Source organism: Galeopterus variegatus, unplaced genomic scaffold (genome assembly GCF_000696425.1).
Source record: "Galeopterus variegatus unplaced genomic scaffold, G_variegatus-3.0.2 Scaffold620, whole genome shotgun sequence".
Lineage (NCBI taxonomy): Eukaryota > Metazoa > Chordata > Mammalia > Dermoptera > Cynocephalidae > Galeopterus > Galeopterus variegatus.
Window position 1 is genome coordinate 209,975 of NW_007726731.1, and position 24,441 is coordinate 234,415.

Consider the following 24,441-nt stretch of genomic DNA (forward strand, 5'->3'; position numbering starts at 1 on the left):
AATCTCTGGATGAAATCTCTATTTATGATTCCTGTATTTGAAAACTTGGGGCCTGCCAGCTTGCTTTTGGGTGGCGCACTATCCAGTGCGCCACCGGGCCGGCCCTGTAATACAGATTTTTGAAGCTCTTTTTCTATATATCCTTCTCCTCTCTGGTACTCTTCCTAGCAAGTTCTAGCTACCCCAGTCTCACTGAATCTGATCTCTATTTTCTCAATAAGTATGATATTGATCATCATTTTGGATTCTTCTTACCTGAACTTGGTTTGATAAATGTCTCCAAAAAAAATGCTGGGATGGTTGTAGAGTTCACCTTGTTTGTTTCCCCTTCTGACAAGGATCACAGTCCCACACTGCCTACTGTCTGCTGTCTGAAAAGAACTGTTTCATATATTTGCTCATTTTTCCAGGTATTTATAGTGGGAGGCATAGTTCAGTGCCAGTTATTGTTCTCAAGGTTGAAAGTCCTCTTTCTCAAATCATAAAACACTGCTCTTTTGTCTTCTAGTTCCACCATTACCTTTAAGAAATTCCTGATTTTACTGTATGCCATTAACATCATCTATCTGAAAAGTTTCAGAGTCTTTATCTCTGATGTTCCAGAATGACATGATAAAAAGCTTTTGTACAAGTAATTTTTTTTTCCACTCGGGTTGGGTACTTCTTGAGCCATTTCAATTTGCAGAATCATGTCCTTCAATTACTTCCAGAAAACTCTCAATTTTTTGTTTGATAATATCTTTTCTTCCATTTTTTCCCCCTTGATAGTTGTTGTTTCTGGAATTCTTATTAATCATTATTGGCCCTCCTAAGTCAATCTTATAATTTCTTTAAACTTGTCTTCCCTACTTTCCATTTGTCTTTTGCTTATTCTGTTCTTTCTGTAAGTTTTCCTCAGGTTTATCTTCTCACATTTCCCTCAACGTTTTTTATCTTTGATATCTAGTTTCCAAGAGTTCTTTCTTGTTCTTTGTCCCTTTTTTCTTCTCATGTTATTCATGGATAACATATCTTTATCTTTTTTTTGATATCTAGTTTCCAAGAGTTCTTGTTCTTTGTCCCTTTTTTCTTCTCATGTTATTCATGGATAACATATCTTTATCTTTTCAAAATTTTTAGTAGTTTTTTTTTTTTTTAGTCCATACACTTATTATATATTTCCATTGCATACTCTTTTTCCGTTTGTCTCTTTTGCTCTCTTTCAAGTTGCAGACTTTCCTCAAAGTCCTGATGATCCTTGGCGGTGTCTGTTTAGTCAATACTCTAAAACACTGACTGTGAGGGCTGAGTTTGAGGCTCATCTCTTTTGGTAGCCTTCACCAATGGATGACTAAATAGCAGGGCAGATTTTACACTGTAAGGAACTCCCCTTGTATACCCGCATCCTGACATCTTCTTTCTGGCCATTCAGTGTCCCCTGAGAAAACTATTCCAGTCTCCCATACTGGATGGGGAAGGTGACAAGGACCCCAAAACAATTAATACACAGACTTTCATTTTATCTCTTTTCAGCCTATCATCTTACTGTTTCCCCAACTGTGCCTGATACCCAAAGTCTGCAGGCTCTCTGCTTCAATTAGAAGCAACTTTCAAAGTCATTACATCTAATTCTTATTTTGTGGACAAAGAGAAAAATACCCAGAAGATCTGCATCCTTGAGGTAACACTGTTAATAAATGGTGAATGTGAGACTTGAATCTAGGTTCCTCACTCCCCCTCTAGTGTTGTGGTCAGCTAAAATATTGCTTCCTAAGATGTCAGAGATGATTCAAGATTCTTCTTTGTAGCTGCCTGGAAATCTTGGTAAACTTTAGGAATTGGGTCATGGCAGTTAAAAGCTTCAGTAAGATAGAAATAAATTAAGTCCTACATCTGATTTCATCAGAAGAAGGACAGGACTAAGATCAGAAACCCAAACAAATTTTGAAAGTGAGCTGGTTAATTTCCTTTAGTTTCAAGGTCATACAATGGAATTATTACCAATGATTTTTTCAACTTCAAAATTTGATGAGTGGAAACAATTTGACAGTCCTATCGTCATGAATTTGAAATATTTATACTATCAAAGTATCTCTTAATTAGGAAAATGCTAACCTGGGTTAGAACAACAGAGACAGCTGTCTTTTAAACAACACTCCATGGAAAACTCATTCTGTGGGGTAACATGTATTACTTGAGAAAATGAACTCCATAATCAAGAAAGTTTGGGAAATGCTGTGTTAAAGAAATCTAAACTGGTTTCTTTAATACAGAACTTCTCAAAACCTTTAAAAGGCACTGTGAAACTTCAATAGGGAAATGTTTGGGACATGTAGCATTTCCCGAGTGTATTTTAACACGGAATCCTTTCTTTTTGCAACTCATAGGACACATGTTCAAGGAAGACATTTTGGGAAATATAATCTGACTCAATATTGTATTTCTGAAAGTCCTACTATGGGATGTTTTTGGTAAGAATACAAAATTGCTCTCCTTAACATCAACTGCTCAACTTAACATTAATTACAAAAGGATAGAGGTCATGCTGCAATTTAAAATACACAAGATGAATAAAGTTAACTCATTTATCTAAATATAACTATTATTTATAGTGGCATTAATAAAAAGATATCTTACTCTTAACAAACAAAAGGTCTGTGCAATAATGGTGAGAGACAAAGTACTAATCCACATTATCACTAAACATTTAAAATGAAGTGTTCCCATACATACTATTCATCCTGGAAGTGGATCTGGCAGTGGTGGACTGAAGTGAAGTTGGCAGGATCTCTGATTTGATGGTTACATTGGTGACTGCACCATCCATCCTGTCTGTCTCACATAAGCCTGGCAACTGTGCTGCCTTCTCCAGGGTGGGCAATAACTGATCAAATTGGTCAAGGTCAGCTGTAAACTAAGAATGGAAACCAAAGTTAGAAGAAATTTATTCTACACTTTCACCTGGAACAGTATAGAAAAAAAGTTGCTTTTTTTAAACTCTATGAATTAAGTGTGACTATGAGAGAATGAAGAAAGAATAATCAGAATGATAAGGGATTCTTTAAAATTACATGATCTAACTATTCCACTGGGAAAAAAATGGATGCTTATGATATAATATTAATATACTGCAGCATATAATATACATATAATACTGTGTAATGTATCTTAGTATAAACTTTATATATAGGAAAAAGATTGAACTGGACAGAAGTATCAAGAGTACTTTGTTATGATGATGATGATGATTTTATTTTCTGTCATATATTTCAGAATTTTGTAAAATATCTTACTTTAAATTTACAATGACTTTAAATTTACAATGACCCCTTAACGGCCAGGCACCCTCCAACCCCCACCCAAAACTTTACATTGACATAACTTTTTAAAATAATTTTTTAAAGTTTAGAAAACTTTTTAATAAATGGTGTATCAGCTCCAAAGATCTCAGAAAGTTCATTTCCTACTTAAGGATATAATAGTATAAGAAACATATCTTCTAGAATAGATTGACTGTGCCTACATCTGTCTGAGGTTGTATATAGAAGAAAACTGGCCTTCATTTTACAATATAATTACACTACGATAACTTTGAGATAATTAACATTAAATGTCTATCTCTTTGGGTTCCATTGTTTAATTCAACTAAAATTTCTGTTTCTAGATTCTATTAATAGAATTATATGTATGCATTTTTTAAATGTCTGACTTCTTTCAAAATTACATTTCTGAGGCTCAGACATATTGTCACACGTAGCAATAGTTCATTCATTTTCATTGCTGAATAGTATCCTATTGCATGAATATGTCAAAATATAATTATTCTACTGTAATGGATTTTGGGGTTGTTTCCAGTTTTTAGCTAATTCAAATAAAGCTGCTGTAAACATTTTTGAACATGTCTTTTGCTACACATTTGCAAAAAGCATTAATCATAAAGAGAAAGATCGACAAATTGAACTATATTAAAATAAAGAACTTCACTTAATCAAAAGCACCATTAGGAGAAAGAAAAGGCAAGACACAGCATGGAGAAGAGATCTGCAAATACTCGTACAGTCATGCGTTGCTTAATGATGGGGATATGTTCTGAGAAATGTGTCATTTGGTGATTTCATCATTGTGTGAACATCATAGAGCGTACTTACACAAACCTAGATTGTATAGCCTATTGCACACCTAAGTTATATGGCCATTATAATTTTATGGCCGTCATATATGTAGTCTGTCGTTGACCAAAATGTAGTTATTATGTGGTGCATGACTGTATAAAACCAATAAAGAACACATACCCAAAATACATAAAAAACTCTTACAAGTCAATAAGCAAAAGCAACACATTAAAAAAATGGGCAAGAGAGTAGACTAGGCAATTTACAAATGAAGATATCCAGATGACAACTGAACATTTACCAGGGAAATGTAAATTAAAACTAAGAGATACTATACACATACCCAAGAATGGCTAAAATTTAAAAGACTGACAATACCAGAATTAAAAAGGACAAAGAACAAAAACAAGGAATTCTCATGCATTAGAAAAACTGGCATTATCTACTAAAGATAAATATACCCATATCTTATGATCCCACAGTTCTACTCCTAGGTATAAACTTGACAGAAATGTATGCACCTGTGCACTAAAACACATGCAACAGGACTATACACGTGACATTGTTTTATAAAGCTATTACTTTTAAAGTTAATTAAAGAGAGTTATAATAAACTGTACTTATTATTTAAAACTGTTTTTCTGTTTAAAAAAAACAGTATTAGTTTTGTTGTACCAAGAAACATGAGACACACAGCCTGATTTGCAAAGAGCACACAGATGAAGAAACAATCAAAACAGTGTTACTACAAACAGTAAATAGAGACAATAGAAAGCACTGTGAGAGTAGAGAGGAAGGAAGTGTCTAACTAGGGCTATGTGGGGATGGCATTATGGAGATGCTATGTGACTTGGTTTGTGAAGGATCAGTAGAAGTTCAGCAGGCACAGAAAGAAGAGCAAGGTAGAAGATGCTTAGGAGAGACATGGCTTATCCCAGGAATGGCAAGGACCTTCATCTGCCTAGAAAGCAGCAGGCCTGAGGGAAGAGAGAGACTTGTGAGATGAGGGCAGAAAATCAAGCTGGGTCAAGAAACCGAAAGACCTATTCCTACTAAGTGTGAATCTTGCTTCACAATGGAGAAGTCTTGTTGATAAACTGCTTTGTAAATACATTGTCAGCTATTTCATGAATGTCTATATTCTAACTCTAAATAATGTGAAAGCTCCTAGAGGGGAGGGACTGTATTTTTTGTTTTTCTTATATTCCTTCAGAGTCCACAATTATTCAATAAATGAAGCTGACTGTTAATTTCCACCCACCCCCACCCCATCCTAAATATAGAGGTTCTGAATCCATAACAATTTGTAGAAAGGTTTATTTTTATTTACTTCTGTTTTAGGGTGTGTTATGTAAAGGTAATATTTTTCTACCCAGAATATTCAAGTCCCTGTTCTCTGATGGGGGTTGAGGATGGTAAGAATTAGATGAGAACAAAAACAGCCTTAGAAAAGGCTTCAAAGAAAATAAAAATCAAGTCAGACTAGGTTGCCTTGTCTACTTCCTCAAATTTCTCTCCTACTTCATTTATACCAGAGGTTCCCAAACTTAGCTACACATCAGAGTTCTCTGGGGAGCCTCTTTAAAATACAGATTCTTAGGTTCTAATTTCAGAGAATTGAATTCAAATAGGTGGGGCTGGGAGAAGGGGGCAGGGAAGTAATTTCTGAAAATCTCCAAAGATGTGAACTCTGATTTTATAGAAAAAAAAAGAAAAGAAAAATCTATTTTTCAGAATACCACATTAACACTGTAGCCCTCTAAAGTTTTAAAGAGAACTTCTGAAGGCATCCTGTGATTTTGCAACCACTTACCTCTTAATATATACATCCAATGGATAGGATAAAACATAGTTTAAATCCAATCTGGTCTATGGCTGGAGTAGAATAAATAGAATAGAAAAGGTAACTAGGAGTAATCATTCTGTAAAGCAAGGAATTACCCACCTGGCTCTGGGACTCGAGTTTAATTTCCTCAGGAGCAGGTTTGGTCACTGGGGTTGGGTTTGTGTTACAAGGATCCATCTGTTCTTTCTTTTCCACTTTCACCTTTACATCATCCAGGCTCAGGTTTGGAGTTGATCTTAAATCTTTCTCATCTTTATCTAAAAGGTAGCGTAGGAGCTGATGGTCTTTTGATTCTTTTTTCTTTGAAGCATCCAGTTCTAGTTTTATACTGGAGTTCCCTTGTACCTGTCCAGTCACTGACACAGAAGTAGATGCACTGTCCTTTTTATCAGGCTCGACAGACAAAGTGGTGATATCTGAGGGGCTACCCTCTTGTAACAGCCGGTGTAGGATTTTGTGCCGCTCCGTCAGTGAGCTATGAGAGGAGGGGCAAGAACCTCCTGAAGAGTTAGCAGAGGCAGAGTTGGAAGTGCCTGTGCAAGACAGTACATCTTTGCAGCTTGTGTCTATATCAGCATGCCGTAACTGCTGTTCTGCAGTTGTTGTCAAAAGCTGTACTAGTTTGTGACTGGTTTGAGAGTATTTATTGTCTCCATCGGAGAGTCTGCTATTGTTATGCAGGATCCCTGAATCCAGTGGTTTGCCATCACTAGAGCTGTTGTCAGATTGAATCATTTCATTTAAAATGGATGCAATCTCTTTGTTATCTTTGGACTCAGCTTTCGCTGGCTGTATATTTAATCTGCTAGGTGAATTCTGTGAGCTCATCTGCCTAAGGACTGGAGAATTGGCAGAGAAGCCAACAGAGTTATTGGGTCCTTCATTCATACCCTGTAAAGAGGTTACTGGGATATTTGAATAAGATCGGTTAGGGTTATTACAGGCACCACTTGTCATGCCAATGGGAGAGCTTAATGTTGGAATATTTGGAGGAAATGAATTGTTTGGCAACCTAGGCCTTGCTGCCAATCCAGAAGTGACCTGTCTCCTTGGAGACATGAACTGTGCTAGGGATATTCCTGTACCTTCCATAGGAGAATTATTGAGGTTTAGCGAGGGATTACTGCTTTGGGAACTGGCCTGTCCCTGGTTTAAGGCAACACTGGCTACAATCTGATTTCCAGGTGAGCATCCAAAACTCCCTTGGCTGTTACTAGAATTACTATGACTGCTGCTATGAAGGTCTGAGCTCTGTTGGCGGTTTACTCTGGTGGATACCATGTTGCTGTTGGATGGTGGCAGTGTGGATGAACGGGCCACACCATGAGCTGGAGAGATACTAGGATTGACCGAGGGGTTTACTCGGGGAATTGATATTCCAGAATTAGTGTCATCTTGAGGAGAAAGCCCACTGTGTTCCCTAGGGGGGAAAAGACATTATTATTCAAACATCTTCATTTGTTTCCACTAAAATATTTTCATGATGCACCTTATAAAACAAGACCATTAACCTCATTAATATAGCAAGCTATCAAGTAAAGAGCTTCTATATCACCTTAAATTAAGGAAAAACAGTGGATTGTTAGTTCCACTGTGAAATATTAGCATCATTTAATAAGAAATAGTGCTTATGGACCCTTAAATTTGATAATAATGGTCTCAGTTATATAAAAAAATTTTTTCTTGGCCTTGGAAAAAATCCAGTATATGTACTCTTAAACTTCTCTAAACTTAATACAAACAATTAACATTACTATAATACTTTTAGTTGAAAGAGAAACTTCCCACACCTCTATTTATAAAGGACTTATTCATGACTCCCCTATTACAGGTTTTAACTATTCCAAAGAGGAAGAGTGGGTAAGGAAAATACTGTGTCACTGATGTAAAAATTAAAAAGGGTGATATGTAGACATAGCAGATGTTTTGAAAGAGAAATCACAAAATGAAAAAAAGAACTGTGTTAATTCCACTCACAAGCAAAATTTAAACTAAAATTAGAAAAAAACGTAGAATATTGAATTTAGGTTTCAACTTAGTTCTTTACTCAAATTCATAATTATGACAACAGATTTGTGACTGGTATTACCATGTTCCAATAAGCAAATGCATTAGATGGGGAAAAGATGAAGTGAGGGGAAATGTCGTCTTTAATGTTAAATTTTAAACAGTTATAAATACAGGACTTTGCATAAGTCATAACATACAAGAATAGTTCCATAAATTTACCATGTATATCAATGCAAAACATATTTAGAGAGAGGAACAAATTAGAGGCAATGGCATTCAAAAATCTCAAGTTGATAGTTTAATGATTTGTAGTTTTTGTGAGAAACTGTCAACTTGAACTCAGAAGCCATCAAGTTTGCCCTAATGAAACTAAAGCACTTTTAAAAATAAAAACAACAATGTTAACAAATTCTAAAATCGCTGATAAGCCTATAAGCTCATATATGGAAAATCGTAAGTTTTTAGCCACCTTTTTGGTTTTACATATTTTCAGCCTCACCTTTCCTGTCTCCTTTTATGTACAACAAAGTCTGCATAGGAGACAAACTACAAAACCCAATACAAATATACTGATTATATACTCATCACACTAGTTTTATGCCCAATTTAGAATTTGTTTTCTAGTCATCAAGAGTATAAAACTTTTCTCTAAGAAGAGATATGTCTACTGACTTATTTCATATGAAGCTCTCCAAATAAGTAGTACCTGTCGATGATATGAATTCCCATGATGAAAGGTTGCATGTCTGGACTTTGAGGGTAGCAAAGTTTACACTTGGTGTGGGCGCTAAGCATTGTCCCATCATTCAGTATGAATCTATAGGATGGGCTGGAGGCAGTGCCATGAGTCATCACTGTTTCAAACAAAAAAGAAACCTAGTTAAAATTCTGACACTTGTACATTGGGCAAAGGAGAGTTATCAGCCTTATTTCTACCTACAAATTCATTTTAAATGCCCTCCCAAACTGCATTCAGACTCAAAGAATAGTTCAAACATAGCAGATATCGGAGGGGGAAAAATGATTCCAATTGAAATGTACCACTTGATGACAGGTTTTAACTTAGTCCTGCTTGAATGGGTGCCTCCTCACATAAGTTATGATTATGAAGAAATTCCAAACCCGGAAAATGTCAACCATAATCTTTAGCAGATATCGGAGGGGGAAAAATGATTCCAATTGAAATGTACCACTTGATGACAGGTTTTAACTTAGTCCTGCTTGAATGGGTGTCTCCTCACATAAGTTATGATTATGAAGAAATTCCAAACCCGGAAAATGTCAACCATAATCTTTCCCTATAATGGGGCGGCTCTTTAAATTTATTAAGTCTCCATTAAAAATAAGAAGAAGTAATTTTCTCCCCTCACTTTCTGTATTATGTTTAACAAGTTTTATTTTGTTTTGTTTTCCTTTTGCTGGCTGATTGTAATAGCTTTCTTGATATATAACCATATACCATAAAATTCACCCTCTAAGTTTTGAATGGTTTACAGAGTTCCTTAGCTAATATTCATATTTAATTTTTCACTCAGGAATGTGAATCACTAAGGTCCCATTTGATAAATTATTATATTCATATGTATACATATTATTTTTAATGTTTGAAATTTTGAAGTTTAGTAAGTGAATTAAGATAAAGCCAATAATGGCTTACATAAGGAACAAAAACCAAGTTAAGGCAGTCGAATCACTTTATAAACAACATAATTTACTTTTGTCTTAAAGCTTTGCTAATCTTTACTAAAGCCCAGCACAGAAAATCCTAACCAAATAGTGTTTATTAATATGTAAGGGCTGTACCAGACTACTAAGTAACATAATGTCATTGATGTTTTAGCAATACAAATAGTATTCTATTTTAGGAAAGTTTTAATAGATTCAGCTATATCAAAATTAAAAATCATATCCATTGTAACACAAGAATTACTACCACAAACCACTATTATTATTAGTCCTATTTTTCAAACATTTCAGAAAGGGCTTCAGTTACATTTTAAAGGACATGTGAAAGAGACTTAAAATGGCCAGTTAATAAATACATCTGAAGCTCCGTATTACTTGAAATAAAGAGAAAGACATGCTCTAGTTTATTATCTTGTGTATACAGTACAACTGAAGAAAGCATACAAGGGTACCTCAAAAAGTTTGTGAAAAAAGAGAATTAAAAGATAATATGAATCTTCCCATGAGTTTTTTGAAGTACCTTTGTAGTCTGTTGTAAATCTATGCCATAATAAATCTGCTTAAGTACCAAAACCAGGATATAAACTTAATTGAAATGATTAAGACTTAAACCCAACCAACCATATTCCTTACCTATCTAGCTGAATCATTGGCACATTTACCAAATGTAATGCATGAAGAAATTTAGTACCTAATGAAATAATAAAGGATGAAAATGAGTCCTTAATGGACACTGATAATTTTTGTAGAAGGATATAAGTAAATGTTTGCTATAGTAAATCCTAAAAATATATTAACAATGCCAATTGTTAATATTTTTTAACAATATATTTTGGAAAATACAACTTCAACCACAAAGTGGCATTTTAAAATAAATGATTACCTTGGGATGATAAAGTTAAAGAAGTAGAAAGGGACAGACAAGACAGGCAAGATATTTCACGTTATTTTGCTTATGGCATTTTATCCATTTCCTCATCATTATTGATTGCTCTTCAGGATGGCTTCATTCTGCTGGAAAACACTCACTTCCTGTTCACTATGTAGCTGCATTGTCCAATATGGTAACTACCAGCTAGGTACATGTGGCTATTTACATTTAAAATTAAATAAAATTTGAAATTCAGTTCCTCAGCCACACAGGCTACATTTTAAGTACTCAATAGCCACATGTGACTAGTGGCTATCATATTGGACAGCACAGCTCCAATCTGACTTCAACTTGCATTTGCAACCTTATTACTTATTATTTCCTAAACATTTCTTCTGTATCTCTTTAAATAGGAGTTAAATAACTTTTACACATTTATTTTTCTGCTTTAGCTAGAATAACATAAGGGCTGATACTGTGTCCTATTCTTGTTTTCCACTCTCCATCAAATCTTTACAAAAAAATCATCCAGTAAGTACTGGCTGATTGATCCTCAATTTGAATCTCATCTAACTAGATTAATATTGACTTGTTATCAACTGCCATTATTTTTCTTTAAAGAACAGATTTCCATTCTTAGCTATGTTCTTAAATACTTATATCTCAATTTATGTTTCTGCTCTTATAAGAATCTAGACTTACTTTTACAATGGAAATTAATGAAGAGAAATTCCTTGATTTATTGACGAGCCCAATAATATAAGAAAGAACAGAAACTCAGGCTAACATGGGAACATTAAGATATTTAATGCTGATTATGGAAACATCCATGTCTTTTGGTTAATTATGATGTCTAAACTTGTAAGACTATATCTAAACTAGTAAAAATTCTGAAATGTAGGGAACCCTAATAATTTAACACAAGAAAATTATCACACTTTAAGATTTGAAGTTAGATTATTTATTTTGGATGACAATGTGTGGAATAAGACTCACCACATTATAATTCACACAGCCATTCTTTCAAATGAGAAAAATTTAATACAGCAAAACTTCAATTAATTAGAACTCAATAAGACTCTCCAGCTAACTAAAATTCTAGTGGATAATCATTCAGATGAAGAGGTAAACAGGAAGGCAGCATGGATCAATGAAGAGAATAAGAACCTAGGAGTCAGATTCAAGCTTGACTTCTGATGTTGTCACTTACAAGTTTAGGACTTAATGCAAATTAATGTTGGCCCATCTCGATTTACTCATCACTAAAATGGAGCCAGCAATATTGTGAGATAGCATCAACCATGAAGCCTAGCATATAGCAGGTATTGAATGAATAGTCCCTGAATAAACACTAAGAAAAAAGAAAGAATAACAGCTTCTAAAGTACATATAACCTACGTCATATACTACATTCAGTCAATTCCTAGACACCATTTATGCCTGTAGCTTCACTCCTTTATAACAATCCCTGATATTTTGAACAAAGAGTTAAGTAAGGTAGCCACAATACTTTAACGGCATTGGTTGGATAAACATCTGCTCTGCACACCAAATTTTCCCCTAAGTGGGTTTCAAGGTTTAGTTTTGGAATCCCATTTTGATCACAAGTCCTGGCCTTGTTTTCTGATCTAGATCTGCCAGCTATACAGCTAGCATTTTGATCCACTTCTAAACGTTTTAGAATGTTTAGTGGGAATGGATAATATTGAAGGAGTATTACTGACACCCCAGAAATCCTCCATAGAACCTTTAACACAACTGTTTTGTTTTGTTTTTTCTCCTTAGAATAAGCCTCGGCAGAGCAACCAAGCAAAAAACATCAAATTTTCCCTGGTCACAGCATCTGTAGAAGTAGAGCTATTTGGGTTTTTGATCCCTCCCAATTTGGTGCTGAGATAATCTCAAACAAGCATGTCTTACTGATGTTAACCAAATGGGCAGGTATAAAATGTGTGGCCAGGTACTACAGGTTAATGCTGACAGAAATTTCTTTTCTTTTCTTTCTTTTTCTTTTTCTTTTTTGGCATTTCCCTAGATACATGCAGAAAGAATGCAATAAAAAAAACCAAAAAATTCTTATTAGGTAAAGAAAAAAAATTACCCCTAGGTGTTCTAAGATTTTCAATCACCAATGAATAAACTCTATTTAGTATATTAAATTTTCTATAAGAGGAAAGTAAACTTGTATTTTAAATATGTTCAACAAAATTTGACATAAAAAGATTTTCAGTTAACTCTGTTATGTGGACTGGAATTAACCCCTTTACACAAGTCTCAAAGAACATTCTGGTTAATCATTAACATGGGTACTTATGTTTTATAGCAATGCTTCCAAAGTTCTTGTACTATAAACCCCTTTCCAACTCTGACTAATGCTATTTTTTAAAAAATTAGAATAGCTTTATTTTGTGATTATAAAGTTAAAATAATAGAGAGATAAAGAATAAGTAAAGTCATTTGTAATCCTATCCCTCAGAGATAACTACTGTTAACATTTTGTTAATCTTCTAGAATTTGATAAACAGAAATATATACAAGAGTGAGATTGTACTATAAATGCTGTGCTTTCCTAGCCTACTTTTTATTATAACTATATATCATGGACATTTCTTTCTTTTTTTTTTTTTTTTTGTCCTTTTTGAGACCGGCCGCACCGCGCTCAGCCAGTGAGTGCTGTGAGCGCACCGGTCATCCCTATATAGGATCCGAACCCACGGCAGGAGCGCTGCTGCGCTCCCAGCGCCACACTCTCCCGAGTGCGGAACAGGCTCGGCCCTATCATGGACATTTCAAAGACAAGAAATGATCCATTACATCACTGTAAATAGGTAAGTAGAATCTTCATAAAACTAGTTTCTAGGCTATGTAGTCCAGCATTTCCCATGACTACTACTTTCCCTAACTGCTGCTAGATGAGCTATAGTAAAAAAAAACTCTGTGGAAAAATAAGTCTGGGTAACAAAGTTTAAAAGATATCTTTACTGTACAACTTCTCAGAAACTTAAATATCTTAAATACGTTTTATGAATCCCCAGAAGTGGGAGACTGAAGCATTACCCAAACTTTAAGCATAAGACATCATTTCCTAGTTATGTCTATTAATGTCCTGTGGAACCTAGGTTTATGTTTCCAAGCTTCTTTTTAAGACAACATCTGAGACTATAGACTCTGATTCAGTAGTGTGGGGTTGGGTCCAGATAACTGATTTAACAACTGCCCTAGATGAATCTATCTTCTCAGGGACATTGGGAAGCATTACAACCTAGGTCTTTCTTTAAAGTAATGATTCTGAATTGAACAAAACCTAGGAACCTTTTCCAAACCAGTTGCGTGGACCTTTTCCTAGTTTAAAAAGTTCCTCAAGGAATCTTTATACCCATTTCCTCAGTGTAGAACCATGGCTCTAAGCTAGTCCATACTGAGTACTCCTACATATTGGGGTACTTCAAAAAATTCATAGAAAGATTCATATTATCTTTTAATTCTATTTTTCCACGAACTTTTTGAAGTACCCTCTGATATGCATTTTCAAATTTGACTCCAGAACATAAAACAGTAAGCTCCCTTTAAAAGCAGTTCATGAGTTGTCTCTGTCAAAAGCTGCTGAAAAACTAAGTTAGAACTAAAATCTTTTTTTTTTTTTTTTTTTGTCTTTTTGACTTTTTACGTGTCCGGCAATGGATCGCAACCCTCAGTGTTGCCCCCGTACCGGACCGGGGACCGGCAACGGAATTGCAACGCTCGGCGTTGCTCCCGCCCCTCCCTCAGCCAGTGAGCGGGAACCGGTCCGTATGTGGGATCCGAACCCTCGGGCGGGAGCGCCGCCGCGCTTCCCAAGCGGCGCACTATCCAGTGCGCCCCCGGGCCGGCCCAGAACTAAAATCTTTTTTTTTTTTTTTCTTTTTGATTTTTTTCGTGTCCGGCAATGGATCGCAACCCTCAGTGTTGCCCCCGTACCGGACCGGGGACCGGCAACGGAATTGCAACTCTCGGCGTTGCTCCCGCACCTCGCTCAGCCAGTGAGCGGGAACCGGTCCGTATGTGGGATCCGAACCCTCGGGCGGGAGCGCCGCCGCGCTTCCCAAGCGGCGCACTATCCAGTGCGCCACCGGGCCGGCCCAGAACTAAAATCTTTGATGCATATTAGGATTTTTATCCCATCTGCTGCCTTGAAAGAGTAAGTTAATGGGCAGGAAAAAAGAGGACAGATGGAGGATTTCTTGTCTAAATATCAATCACTGTAAAGCTTTACACAAAATCAAGGATATAGCGGCATAATTTGTCTCACTCTGTATACATTGTCCCTGAGTAAGAGGCAGCAAGGAAGCCGCAAATCCAAGTGACATCTTCCTCTATTCTTTACAGACCACTGTTTCTCAAACGAAAGCACTACCTTCGAGGCTTGTTAAGATATCTGGGCCCTCTTCTGAGATTTTAATTCAGCAGGTCAGCATCTTTAACAGGTGATTCTCAAGTAAGTGTTTCACCGACCACATTTTCTTTTACCGGGCTGGATATTGCTGAATATAAACTACGAGGAAAAGATGTGCTCAATCCATGAAAGCTGTTTGGCAAATTGTCCTGAATTTCCAAAACACTAGAATCGGAGTTATGTGAAATCCGGACAACTTAATTCTAAGAAAAATACAAATTATTTCTATTGAGGAATTTTTTTTTCTAAAAAAAGTGGAAGGAGAAGACATTAAGAAATGACTAATGGGAATTATATTTCTTCACATTTTACTCTATTTTTTCGGCTTATATATTAATGACAGATTATTTACTAATTATATTTTTAACCAATCTATTTTGTGGAGAATTCTGATAATTTAGAAACAGACACCTTAAATGGTCGCTTAGTCACATCTATGGGAAGACTAGTCATTTGAATGATGAGACAATAATCTACACCTGCTTTGCCTTGGTGGAAATGTATATAAATTACAGGCAAATAAAATTAAGTCTTTTAAGTTAAGACTTGGGAGGTCCAACTTATAAACTTAAGGCAAAGATCAAAGAGTACCATATACTTTAGCACTTAAGTCAGTGAGTGGAGACAGTGCTCTGAGTCCCAAACCTATGCAAAAGTCAAGTGCCATTCTTGGTAGAGGAAGTCACAAAGTTCACACCTCATGGATGGCACTGGTTACTTATTGTAATGGTTTCCACCTGGCTGCACTTCAGGATTGCCTGGGGAGCTTTAAAAAAATACTTGGCTGTACCCAGTGAAATACAATCTTGGGGGTAGCAAGAGTCTAGTAAGGATACCACTGCAGAACCATAAGTTTGTAGGCAGCTGGCCCAGAAGTAACCAGGACTGTGAGATTTATATATATGGCTTCCTGAAAAAAAAATCAAGCTATTTCTTTCACATACTACTAGGAAGTAGTTGACCTAAAATGTAATGAATGGAAAATCATCTGTAAATGAAGAAAATCTAATGTTATGGGAAAATGTTAAAATTAAGAATGACAGAATAACAAAAAATATTTTTAAACTATTTTTCAGTAAGAGCAATAGAAAGAGCCTCTTAACAAAGAAACTAATTAGAGATTAGAGAATAAATTACATTGGAATGGAATATTAGGCTAAAATAATAATATAACAATATTTTTAAAGGACATCAAAATCCCTTAAATCTGAACATCTGTTAAATTTCTGGCCGTAACTCTCAAATAACTTTCCTTACCTTTCCTATAATACTGTTAAATTCCTTAAGGGCAGGGAATATACTTGTTTTATACTCCCACAGTACTTACTAAGACACAGCAGCTATCCAATAATTAATAGTTTCATAAGACATATTTTTTGACTTGAAAAGTCAACCTGAATCAGAAGATACAAGTGCTACAACAATCATGAAGTAAGGGGCCCGCCTGTGGCTCACTTGGGAGAGTGCGGTGCTGATAACACCAAGGCCACGGGTTCGGATCCCATATAGGGATGGCCGGTTTGCTCACTGGTTGAGCATGGTGCTGACAACAATCATGAAGTAAACACACATGATATTGATCTCTGTATTATCCAGAAACACTTTGATATGCTTGTTTTGCTGGGAATCTTCAAGAGCTAGACAAAATACCACTTCCTCTCTGAAGTCATCCTTGACTTCCCAAATCACAATTAATTTTTTTCATCTTTGATTATACCTCTATTATAGCCCATGTTATGTTTATCTTTAGAGTTGTCATATATTCTCCTAATGTATAATGAGCTCCTTAAAGGCAAACTCTGCTACTTAGTCATCTCTGTATCTTGGAGCCTTATACAGTGTTCGATGTATGTTAAGAACTTGACACATGTCTGCTGAATGAATGGATGAATGAATGAGTGATCACCACATGACGTCCTGTTCTTTAGAATGTGCAATCCCAAATTTCCGGATCCACTCATGAATTACTTTGCTTACCCATTTCTTCCTTTCCCAGAACTGATTATTGTAAAAATGGTAATTTGGAGAAAATACTTATCAAGCCATAAATTCTATACAAACTATTCAGTATTAATAAAGTTAATGGAAGTAACTGAGAGAGAAAATTTTACCTTCTTGAAACAGTTGTCTGGCATAAGATGGCTCTCTGCCCTGAGGTTGGAAAAAAGCATAAATGCACTTTCTCACTAAATCTTCCCAGCCAGTTCTGCCAGCAGCTCTCAGAGAACTAGTATCAATAGAGATGATTTTACCTATACAAAGAATAAAAGTTTACAATTATGATAGCCTCTTGATATAAATCAACTATATTTCAAAATCAACAACTGCTCCTAAGGAATATTCTTTCCCTCCAAATGCTCAATAGACAAAAGCATGAAAAAGCACCATTTTTATCACATATAGTAATGGAGTATATTAGTGACATGATAAAAAATTGTTTTGGTCTTGGAGTGTGTTATGTACTAGTATGTCATATTCTAAAATTCAATTCCAGTCAAGTATTAAAGTCACACCATAACAACTTGAGCTGCTGACACTAATGCAGTCAAACTCCTCTGGCTCACATTTTGGATCCTACTCTCTATGTACTGATGACCGAATGGATCACTTACTGGGGAAGGAGAGGCAGAAATGAAATATATTGTTTTTGTTTAAATTAATTTCCAATAATGAAGTGCAGAGAATATAAGAAAGTAAGCAAGCCTTTCCCTATCTACCTCCTATTGGGCTGTAGGCAATACTGCATTTAAGAAAAAGACTGAAGGAAGAAAAGTTAAATCAGAAAAAGATAAGTGAAAACATTACGATCTACTAGGCATTGTGCATACAGAACATATGCTTTATAAAATTTACTGGTAATTTGCTATTATTATTATTATTTGGTGTTTGACCAAATTTCGTAAATGGCTATGAGAGAATTCAGGTAAAGTTACTTCTCAATTAATCAGGGGCCAGTTAATCTAGTTTGTGATTATTCAGACCTGTTTTATTATAGTTTTTATGCAATCCCATAGTCACACCCCACATACAGACCGGTTCCCGCTCACTGGCTGAGCGAGGCGCGGGGGCAACACTGAGGGTTGCGATCCCGTTGCCGGTCCCGGTCCGGTGCGGGGGCGACACTGAGGGTTGCGAACCGTTGCCGGACACGGAAAAAGACAAAAAAAAAAAAAATAATAATAATAATAAAATGTACAATATCAAGACCACCATTTAAAATGTTTCCTATATAAGACTAGTGAGCAGAGGCTGAATATCATAGAAGAGGGGGACATAACATTTTGGATATAATTAGTTTTATGGGCATAGTCACATTATTAACTATGTAACATTATGAACTTTACGGTTAGTACCTGTAGTATCTTGCTTAGTCATAAAGGACTCTACACCCGTAATAGCTGGAGGCCGAGGTAATCGCCGTGCAATACAAATCAAACATGACTGAAAATCTGTCCAAAACAAGAAGGGGAAATTGAAAGAAAGAGGGTAGAAAATGGCTTACATATATCAATTGCCATTAACAGTTTTTACAAATACATGTTACAGGACCTAACATAATATTGGAATCACTCTGATCTACTAGTATATTAAAAATAAAGTTGTTAGGGCTGGCCCGGTGGCGCACTTCTACAGTGCGCCGCTTGGGAGTGCGACAGCACTCCCACCGAGGGTTCGGATCCCACGTACAAACCGGCCGCTCACTGGCTGAGCGAGGTGCGGGCGCAACACCGAGGGTTGCGATCCCGTTGCCGGTCCCGATCCGGTACGGGCGCGACACTGAGGGTTGCGATCCATTGCCGGTCACAAAAAAAGACAAAAAGGAAAAAAAATAAATAAATAAAAATAAAATAAAGTTGTTGGCAACCAAAAACTGGCAGCTACAGGTAGAGAGCTAGTTAGCATAAATTATTCCTTCCCACTGAATGCTCTTACGCAAACTAGAGGAGACACGTGCCTCTCATGTACTCAGATAACAACAACTAGAAACAGGAGTTTGGGTTAGATTTAAGCAACACAATGTTTTTTAAAATAGAGTTTTGTAGGCAATTTACTATACTCATCAGTACTTATGGCTACAAAGATTATTCTTATAACCCCTGTGCAGATAATAATTATCATAAGAGAAAAGCAACCTTTAACTTCTGAAGAAGTATTATTTTGCTCTTAATAGAGGACTTTATGTTTCGAAGGACACACAAGTTTTTTGAAGTCCCATTCCAAAATTTTGTTTTGAGGGTGTTACACACTATATCACGCAGCTAAAAATGAACTTTAATCATAAAAGACTTGGGCAGGTAGGTGTATTTTGTGAAAAGTCCCCAGTTGATTGTGACCTCCATTTCACGGTGAGACCTGCTACATACCTGGCCTTTTTTGCAGCTGACCAACATCTTGTCTACTACCTTCCCTGGTCCTTACTCTAGTTCCCAATTTGTGGTATTCCTAAACTTAGCTCAGTCTAAGTGTACATGGAAAACTTACCCACTGTCACATATTTAACTAATTCCATGTTATCATGTTCATATCAGAGCTTCAGCTATGTTTTCATCTGTTCACAAGTTTTCTCTTTATAAATTACCTTGTATAGCCTGAAAAATGCCAACTCTATTCTCCAACGTTCCCTACACTGTAAACTTGAACTTTCTAAAAATCAAAGCTGTTTAACAGCCTGCTGCATCTAGTACATTTCCAAGTGGCAGCAGTTAGTTACATCTCTTATTTCTAGACAGCAAGTTGGTTTGAATTATTTGACATTTTGTGGGAATGCCAGCTTAAAACAGAATTGGGGGCATATTAAAGGGGTGATTCTACATGTTAGTAATTTTTTTAAAAAGTAATAAGAAATACATAGTAAATTGAGTAGCTATTATGATGTGCAATATAATAATCAAAAATACTAACCAAAAAAGGCAGGTTATAATTGATTACCTCCCTATTTCTTAAGGTCATAGAAAAAGCAAACACTTTAAAATGATCCTTTGCTTTACCTTCTCCATCCTCTTGAATTGATTTTGGCTGTGACACAGTGAAACACTGCATTACTTCATACCGCTGGCAAGCTTCTTGGTTCTCGGCACCTGGCTCATCTGGAGGGTGAATTAGCATCCTGCAGTTAAAGGTATGGCTATTTCGTCTTGTTGCCTCCTGAGGCCAAGGAACTCCATTGACTGGGGAAGAAAAATTGATTATGTGTCTATCAATAAGGCAAAAAAGTACAAACTCCAAAGACAGAAAAGACATACTTTAAGCCGTCTGCTCAATTAGATACTCAGATTAAAGAACAGACTCCTTCAGATCTAATATTATCTTCAGGCAACACGATACTTATGTTCTTTAGCAAATCTAAATGTCTACCAATTAGAAGATTGTAACACTTCCAAGAAAATGTACAAGATATCCCTCCTCAAATACCCTAATTCATTAGCCGTACTTATAAAAAAAGACAAAATTAAAACTTACTATTTTTCCTCAGAATTTTACAGCTGTTAATCAATGAGCTTTTCTGTTGTTTCCAGTTATACTTTGTCATGAAAAAATGATTTAAAACCACTGGGACATTGTTAAGTAGGGGTTTTAACGTGGCAATCTTAGATTCTTAAGGATAGGATTTGTACATGTGTGCATCTTTTTGGGGAAAAGATTCAAGTTTCTCAAAGGAATCTGTGACTCAAAAAATATTTAGACTAGGTAGAGAGCAATCTTGGTTTATGAAAATTCATACATTTGGAAAATGTAACCATTTTCTTTTGTGCTTTAATTTATTTAACTAGCATAGTTCATATGCTACAATGCCTTAAATGCAGTGGATGAGTTGTTACATAACAAAGATTGATAAAAAAGAAATGTTACCTCATTCAGTATAAGAAAATTGGATGCAGTTATAGAAAAGATGCCTGTATATTTCAGGTAAGAATCAATGTGGTATGGTGGGTCATGATTTCCTAGTCACAGTGTCATATTCAAACCATGGTGGTCCTGAGGTAATCAGAGGATTTTTAAGGCTGCTCTCTCACCATTCCTAAATGTTTTCTTACCTTATACTATCCATTGACCCTTTTTCCCTTTTTCCATCTCATCACTCTACACTGTTAGAAGAAATCAGGGAAACAAGATTAAAATGGAGTAAGTAGTTTTGGATTCTGCTATTAGCTAGCTGTGAGTTTTGGATTAATTAATCCTGATTCTTAGTTGCCCATCTTTAAAATAAAGAGATCCACCTCATTATCTCTAAAGTCATTTACACTCTAAAATTCTATAATAAAACACATAAGATCTTTTGACACTATAATTCAAATATCAAAACAGTGATTTTAGTAGACACAATTGTTTCAGGTCCCCAGTTACTAGAAAGACATACTACTCTTCTCAGAGAAGAAATAAGTTTCTATTCCACTGAGGGAACAATGTGGAAAACAAAGAGCTATAGATAACATTTTATATGCATGTCAGAATTAGTTTATATAGGATTTCTGGCCAAAGCTTCCCACCCCCACCCCCACCCCCACTCCACTTTTAGAGCACATATGCCAAAAAGTGGAAGGAAAAGGGGAGGGGAGGAAATGTAAAAATTAGCATATTTATTCATTTTTAGAATTCTCTTGTGTACTGGATAAACTGATTAAGTTGTCTAAGTCTCAGTAAAATTCTCCAACTAAAGTAAATAGACCCTTTGATAAAAAAATGGTTTGTTTTAAATTTTTGTTTATAGCTTGGCTTGAATGATGTTTACCCTCATCTACTCAGTTATAAGGTACAAATTCAACTTTCTGAAGGTATTTGCAAAGAAAGCATCTTGTCCAACTAAAGTAAATAGACCCTTTGATAAAAAAATGGTTTGTTTTAAATTTTTGTTTATAGCTTGGCTTGAATGATGTTTACCCTAATCTACTCAGTTATAAGGTACAAATTCAACTTTCTGAAGGTATTTGCAAAGAAAGCATCTTGCTAAATGTTGCTAGAGGAAATTCAACTAAATATCTAATTACACTCAGTTCTGGCAAAAGGAAAGAGGATGTTGAAACAAAAAGGGGCAGAGAGGTGGTTAGGAGTCAGGGTAGGCAAAAGAGACAAGAGAAGAACAGAGAGTACTGAGGAGGAGTAAGGCACTTCTTTGAAGTTTAATTTCATGACCTGCTATAGGAGTCATTATACCTAAACTGTAAGAAAAACTTTTTGAGAAGTCAAAAAAAAAAAAAAGTTCAGAGTTGATCACCACAACTAAAACAAGTAATTTTGGTGACAATTAACATGTCAACTATCACATCTTCTTAGAGCAATAATAAATACTACTAATACTACTAATTAACAGCAAGATCACGTCCAAACATATAGGCTCCTACAATATATGTTTGTAAATATTTTAGGTAATCTTTCTAGATGCCTGTATTTCATTCGATTAATTAGATTTCATTTAAGTTATTCAAATTAACTTACTGTGGCAGTCCAAACATATAGGCTCCTACAATATATGTTTGTAAATATTTTAGGTAATCTTTCTAGACGCCTGTATTTCATTCGATTAATTAGATTTCATTTAAGTTATTCAAATTAACTTACTGTGGCAGAGTTTACAACTTTTTTGAACCAAAATATTCTTTTAAACAGTAAGTATTGAGCTACATTTCCATGGAAAGAGATAATAGCATCACAAATACAATGTTCTTTGCTCTCTTTTGAACAGAAACAAGAGGATATATCTAGACTAGAGGTATAAAGCTCTGACAAAGCTCAATACTTTGTGTGTGGAAGCAGGGCAGTTTAGATTATCTAGCTAGAAAGCAGTTTTACCTAATCTTCATGCAATTGCTTTCTTTAGTTCACCACATGATTCCTCTTTAAAAGGATAAATACCACTCTGATATTAAAAAAAAAGAAAACAACTGTTAACACAAATAAAACCAAAGTATTACAAAACAAATAACAAAAGCCTTTTTTTTTTAGGTGGAAGTAGCAGTTTAGTTATGATATAAAAAAGAACTGAACTATCCTACTGGATGAGATCTATAAAAAAAGTTTGCCACAGTAATTTCTACAGAACAGAACTAAGGAGTATAAAATGAAAGGACAAAATTGTCCTTACTTGACATCAATTTATAAGCTAAAAACATAACCCAGAACATCTAGTAGTTATTAATAATACATTATTATAGATCTATCATTCACGAAATTAAAAGCTCCAAAACATTTAGACAAAGCCAATAATAGTAATAATAGCTAAAAGTTGAAGAGAATTTAATACCAGCCAGAAAATGTGCTAAGCACCATCTACTCCTTAACCTTCCGATGAAAGATGAGGCCTAGAAGGGTCAAGTGTCTTGTCCAAGGTCACACAGCTAATAATGCAGTAGAGCCAGAATGCATTATCCATGTCTGTTTTATACCAAAAAGCCTGTGCTCTTCACCACTCTGGTGTCCCCAGCATTTAAGATATAAATGCCATGAATTTATAAATAGAACTTTTTAAAATTTCTTTTTTCAAACTTCAAGTTCAAGTTAGAATTTTGCTAAGAAATCTATGTTCACTAACATATCCTTTGTAACCTTAGCCTTTCCCAATATAATGTTCTTACAACCGTCTGTATCAAGTCCAAGTATATCCATGCATACTTGTTCTTTTGGACAAAATATCTTACCATACTAGCTCCCCAATGTTTGGATTTTTCATTTTTTATAAATAAAATGCTATGCTTAACAAGTATGGATTTTAGACACGGAAATCTTTTTTTTTTTTCAGTTTTATTTATGTGTATATTTTGGGGGTACAGTGTGTAATTTCAATACATGCATATACTATACAATGATTCACTTATGTTAGATAGCATAGTTTTGTACCCATTAGTCTACCACTTCTCCTCTGCCCAACCCAAATACTGAAATTTTCTAAATTAGTAAATTCAAAAGCAATTTTTAAACAGCTTGGCTTTTAACTTTTTTCTTCAAAATTTCTCCTTGATAATAACAAGTCAGAAATAGGAAGGCAATCTTTTGAATCGTGTATATAAGTGATATATAGGTACATAAGGTGAATACATATAAAATAATGATCTTCATTTTTTCTTCGAATTTCTTCCTTTATATTTCTGAACCTTGATTTAATTTTATTCGAGGTTGATAATACGATACATATAAAATTATTCTACTTTGTCTCTTTCTTTGATTCTCTAATAATTTGATTGTTTTAATAATGGAGGTTTAAATATAGGAACTGCAATATATTTTTTCCTAAAACCTTCTTGGAAATACCTTGAAAGAAGCTATTGGCTTTTCCAAGTTAGTGCAGTGGGCTTTATTCTAATGGATGATCAACCGACACTGTAAAACTAGGTGATCTACTCTATTACAATGGAGCTGTCCCTATCTTTGCTTGTCTATACTCTATTGAATTTTACAGTAAAGGCAGTGGTATTACTTTTTTTCAATGTTTCTATTCTTTCATTATTGAAGGAATGAGAGAAATATATATCTGCAGCAGGAGACTCATATTCCTCCTTACTGTGGAAGGGCG

At 35.3% G+C, this 24,441-nt stretch overlaps 1 protein-coding gene across 8 annotated transcripts in view; it reads right to left on the reverse strand.

Moving 5' to 3' along the window:
* The window catches only part of NCOA1 (nuclear receptor coactivator 1), a 189,602-nt gene that overhangs the window by 45,092 nt on the left and 120,069 nt on the right, over nucleotides 1-24,441 (reverse strand). For all 8 annotated transcript variants that reach the window (XM_008570619.1, XM_008570620.1, XM_008570618.1 and 5 more), the window contains 6 exons: nucleotides 19,925-20,104; nucleotides 18,290-18,385; nucleotides 17,048-17,188; nucleotides 8,654-8,801; nucleotides 6,037-7,357; nucleotides 2,713-2,893 (listed from right to left, as the gene is read on the reverse strand). In XM_008570619.1, coding sequence (XP_008568841.1) covers nucleotides 2,713-2,893; nucleotides 6,037-7,357; nucleotides 8,654-8,801; nucleotides 17,048-17,188; nucleotides 18,290-18,385; nucleotides 19,925-20,104 — 2,067 coding nt within the window. The remainder of the gene's footprint in view (nucleotides 1-2,712; nucleotides 2,894-6,036; nucleotides 7,358-8,653; nucleotides 8,802-17,047; nucleotides 17,189-18,289; nucleotides 18,386-19,924; nucleotides 20,105-24,441) is intronic.